Raw genomic sequence first — 5314 nt, forward strand, 5'->3', positions numbered from 1 at the left:
CAGTCTAATCACGAAAACCCAGGGATTGAATTCCCAGCAATTTTGTAGCCAAATTCCGGGAACCCAGTGATTTCAGTACTGGGATTGGCCAACCTACTAGTGATATTCAGGTACAATATTTAAAATATTTGACAGGAATTTCTGTTTTGTCAATGTGGCAGGTAGTGGTGTGGAAGACAGGGGTGTGCTGTCAGTGCGGGTTGCTGTCGAGAGAATGCGGCAGTGTTGCGACCTGCGCAGCATGACCTCTTCCCATTACGCTGCACAGAGCTGCATGCTGGGGAATAGGAACAGCCAGGCACCATCTGAACGGGTACTCAGGCGTGGCCCGGCATTAGACTGCACATGCGCAGTCTAATCCTGAAATCTCGGGATTGGAAACTCTAATCCATGAATTGAATTCCCAGCAAATTTGGTGCCAAATACCGGGATCCCGCCGACACCAATCCTGGGATTGACAAACCTACTAATGACAATCTGGACTTTCTGTTGTGTCAATGGGCATTTGGAGAATGAGGATGGAGACTACTCTCCCGCCAAAATAATTATGAATTATAAGTCTCCATCTCAGTTTCTACCATAGACTGGCCACATTGATTGTCTGCATCTGTCTCATACTTCTCCTTGAATGTGCTCTCCAAAAGAAATGGAATAGACTTAAGTAAACTCTTTTTTAAATCCCTCCCAACAAAGGCATAGATAATGGGATTTACACAGCTGTTAAAGAATCCTAGGCAATAAACAATGTGATTCACAACATGGTTCATGTCAGGATCAATGTTCATATCCATGTACTCAAAGAAGGGCCAGAGATGGAATGGGAACCAAAGGCAGAAGAAACAAAGTACAATGGTAATAATGACTTTGAATGGACGACCTGATCCAGAGAGACTTCTGCTTCTTCTCAGCCGATATGTGATGAGGCTGTAACACACTATTATCACAGAGAATGGGATTAGGAACATGAAGACAAATCTGGCAATAACCATAGCTTTGTCCCTCATGCTTTCTGTATGATAATCTTCCCCATATATGGGAATGCAGTATGAGATGTTGCTGTCTGTGTCATGATCAATTTCATAGAAAGACAGATATGGAGAACTGAGAGTAAAGCAGATTGACCAGATTATTACTGATATCATTGAAGCTAATTTAAGGGTTTTGTGGTTTTTTGACCACACTGGACACATGACGGATGTGCACCGGTCAATACTGATAACCATGAGGAAAGAGGTGCTGACCGACATGTTGACGAAAAGTACAGTGAAGATGGTCTTGCACATTATTCGTCCAAATGGCCAATGTCCATCCATAACCCATTCTGTAATTTGGAGCGGAAAGAGGACATCAAATACAAAGTCAGCTATGGCCAGGTTAAGAAACCAAACAATGGTAATTGTCTTCTTGACCTTAAACCCAGCGATCCAGATGACCAGTCCGTTCCCAATACTCCCCAGGATGAAGATTATACTATAGCATATTATCATAAAGATTTTTAGACTTTGAATAATGTCCAAATCCTCTGTATTATCAATTTCATCATAGCTGTAATCCGTGACATTGTCTGTGACATCTATAGGAAATGAGGTGCCTTCCATGTCTCACAGAGCGCTGTTCTAGAGAAGTAAAAAATAATATTAAAAATTGTAGATTTTTTTTTTTACAATTCAGAATTAGTTATCTTTGGTATTCATACAGCAATAACAAGTAACTGATATGCAGGCAACAGAATACATGGCAAACAGTTATTGTATGTATATTTTTGTACAATTATACTTATTAATATCATGTTAAAATACATGGCAAATGGTTATTGTACAGATGGTGCGCTCTCCATCCAGCCAGGGGCTGGAGGTCGGATCGCCAGCCGCCAGCCCCCTCCAGCCACCGGAAGGGGATGCTCGCGCACAAGAGTCACACGCATCCCCTTCAACCGCCGTGTCCCCAACGCCTCGTCGCCGGTTCCCAACGCCACCCCCCCCCCTGCTAACCCTGCCCATCTCCCAGAAGTGGAGATGGGCAGGGTTCACGTCCCAACCTGCCCAGTAACTGGGACGCGCATGCGTGTTGGACGCATGTGAATCCCAGTTAGATGGAGCACCGGCTCGCCAATAGGGGCATTCTGGCGAGCCACAGCGCTGAACAAGAGGCGCTCCATCTGTATGTATATATTTTTTACAATTATACTTTATAATGTTAAAAGTAGTCAATAGAAAATATGGGAAAAAAATGTCTGCAAATACCGATTCTGTTTTCAATGTTAAAAGATAAAATACAAACTCATGCTCTACCACAGAGTTTAGTGACACAGCATAAATGTTTCGTCCAAATTCAGTTTTGCTGCCAAATAAGGTATTGGGGTCTGTTTAGGAAACTGCTATTGTCCCTTTCTCAGGCGTTTGTTAATATTTCTTACGCTTCCACCATTTTATCAGCAGTGATACTGCGCTGCACAATCAGTATCCAAACATTAATAATGAGAGTGAATTACAACAGACAGAAAGATAAGACAGCCCTGCTACAGATTGCTAATTTGTTCAGTTAAAAACTGGAGATGAGACAAAGATGGTGAAAATGTGTTCATTGAATGTAGAATAATGAATTGGAATATAATGTGCCATGATTACACACCTAATTGTGCTTCTAGAAGTATACTCTATGGGGGTATTCAATCTTGGCTAGATGTTTCACCAGGTGAAAAAAAAGGCAAAGATTCACCTATCAGTAATCAATCATTTTCACCCATATTTTAGTACATTTTCGTCCATGACCTTTATTGTTTATTTTTTTTTTTTGGGGGGGGGGGGGGGGGGGGGTTGGAGGGGGGGAGGGGGTTAGCAGTAGGTCACAAATTCACCAAAACCATGAGAATTTGTGGCAATTTCGCCAATTTACATGGTTTTCGCCAATGCTAAATTTTTCGCTCAGACAAAAAAATCAGCACCGGGATTTGAATAAGGTGAGTCGAATTTCCCCCAAAATGCCCAGGATTGACTACCCCCCCCCATGCCTTATAACAAGTATTTGCGTAATTCTATAAATGTGCAACCCCACAGATGATCCACACCTGCTTCTCTCTCTCTCTCTCTCTCTCTCTCTCTCTGTACATGTAGATATCTTTAGGTTAGTCTAGAGAAAGTATGGATAGGCTATTGCATAAACTTACAGTAGTATATAGGTACAGGTGCCGTAGTGTCAAATCCAAACCAGAGTCTGTGTTCTTAAGCATCAGGTCAATCCAATAAGTCAAATCACCCAATGTAACACAGGTTTATATTTTTGGTCATTATTTATTTTGTGCTTGCTGCCTGTATATAATGCTAAACTAAAATTTTCACTTTAAATAACAGCCCGTATTTTCATTGTCTCTAATTAATTTCAATTTTCCTGTGATCCCAAGTTTCACATTCAAAATTGACTGGAAGTTTATTACTAGATTCTGCATGATGGACAAGAAAACCCAGAGTTAAAGGACAGAACTGGAAGTGACATGTCTTTGCAGGCTAACAGTGTTGTTCTGTATATTTATCAGGTGAAGGACCCCCAGCAGTGCATGTGTTCCACGTCTCCACACCTAATCACAAGTGAAATAATTAGCTCCACCTTTGGATCTATTAAAATGTGTCAGAGAGTAATGATTGCACCTGTCCACTTGCTCGGTGACTTATAAAATGTAAACTGTTGGGGGGTACCTTAGGACCGAGTTTGAGAACCACCGCGGCATACAATCTACAGTACATCTGAGGGTAGTTTCAGTTCACGCAATGTTAGAGGCCTCTGTTATTTTTGCCTATTAATATACAAAAAGGGGTTCATTTAATTTGCTGCAATTTTTTTAAAACATGCGGGGGTTTCTAAAACAGTGGAATGTATATTAAATAAGACCCAAAGCCTCGTTACTTTTGTGTCAACGTTATTCCAGTCCTTAGAGAAAAAGACTTTCGGCAAGTGACAGCAATTAATATATACAATATAAAATTCATCATGAATAATATGATTTTGCAATGAGGATAGGCAATTACTGCTATACACTGTATATAATGTGGGTTACCTACAGCAGGTAACCCTACATGTTTCTTACCTGTTTGCTTTCATGTGTTCTTAGTGACTGACCATTGCGCGCTCCTCTCTGCACAGTATTTCAATGGATATTTTTGAACATTTAGAATTGTCTGTTACAGAAGGGATGTATTTCTGAGATAGTACAACGTCTGTCTGAATTATGGAACTGATAACCAGCTTGTGGGGTAGATTAGAGCTGAAGATTTGTATCTGACCTGATAGTAGTCAATGGATGCACTTTCTATCGTACATAACTCATTTCAGTGTTTCAGTGAAGGACAAAAGGTCAGCGCTGAATTAGAACCAAACAGCATTGTACTGTATTGGAAACATCCATTATTAAGGTATGGATCATTGGGTAGACAGCATGTTGGTCGGCGAGCATCAGGTTGACACCATTAGGTCGACATGCATTAAGGTTGACATGCATTAAGGTCAACATGCAGGAAGGTCGTTGGGTCGACACAAGCATTAGGTCGATATGGGGAAGGCTGACAGTCAAAAGGTCGACATGGGGTTTTTCACATTTTTTGTCCCAAATTTTGAAACACATGTGTTTTTGTCGTGGACCCCCAACCAGAGGCACCCTTGCGAACACCACCGATGCACCACCGGGTGCCTAGGCACACAGTTTGGGAACCACTGCCAACGACTGTGCTACATATAGTAGAGACTGTACCACACAATGCAAACACATCAAACTCCACCTTGTCAATGATTACAGCTAGATTACCACTGCCACCACTGTATGGAGATTAAATACAGATATTTGCTATTTCACCTATGCTGTCTTATTACAGCCATTTGTCATAATGTTAAGTGTTCACATAATTGGCTTATTCCAACACTGCCTTAAATATCCTAGCATCTGATGTGTGTGACCTCTAGCATGTATATACATTCACATTTCGTAAACTTACAAACTGAACCTGAAATAAAGACTCTGAGACTTCAGTTTGGCAGAAATAGCTGATTTATTTAAAGCACTTTAAGCTAGATTCATTTTTAATAATTAATTAATTAATGGTGGCCCAGAACGAACGGCTAATTAACTAAAATCCACCCCGCAATCTGCATATATAATCAAACCTACCAAAACAAGCGGTATCCACTTGACCTATTGCATCGACTATGCACTCGTCCATGTGGGGTCACTGCCCCCGAGCGGGTGATCTAGCGAAGGCCTAAGCCAATGAGAGGCCAGCGCACCGAAAACCAAGCCTAATTCCATTAATCTGCCGTTCTTTCCCGC

At 41.3% G+C, this 5314-nt stretch overlaps 1 protein-coding gene across 1 annotated transcript; it reads right to left on the reverse strand.

Annotated features, from left to right (window-relative positions):
• Nucleotides 1–545: 545 nt before the first annotated feature.
• Nucleotides 546–1608, reverse strand: LOC146041470 (chemerin-like receptor 1). The gene has a single exon (XM_083161446.1). The coding sequence runs from the start codon at nt 1596–1598 to the stop codon at nt 546–548; it is 1053 nt and encodes a 350-aa protein (XP_083017572.1). The 5' UTR covers nt 1599–1608.
• Between the last annotated feature and the right edge of the window lie 3706 nt (nt 1609–5314).

The sequence above is a fragment of the Crinia signifera genome, chromosome 19 (assembly GCF_055691185.1).
Source record: "Crinia signifera chromosome 19, ASM5569118v1, whole genome shotgun sequence".
NCBI lineage: Eukaryota > Metazoa > Chordata > Amphibia > Anura > Myobatrachidae > Crinia > Crinia signifera.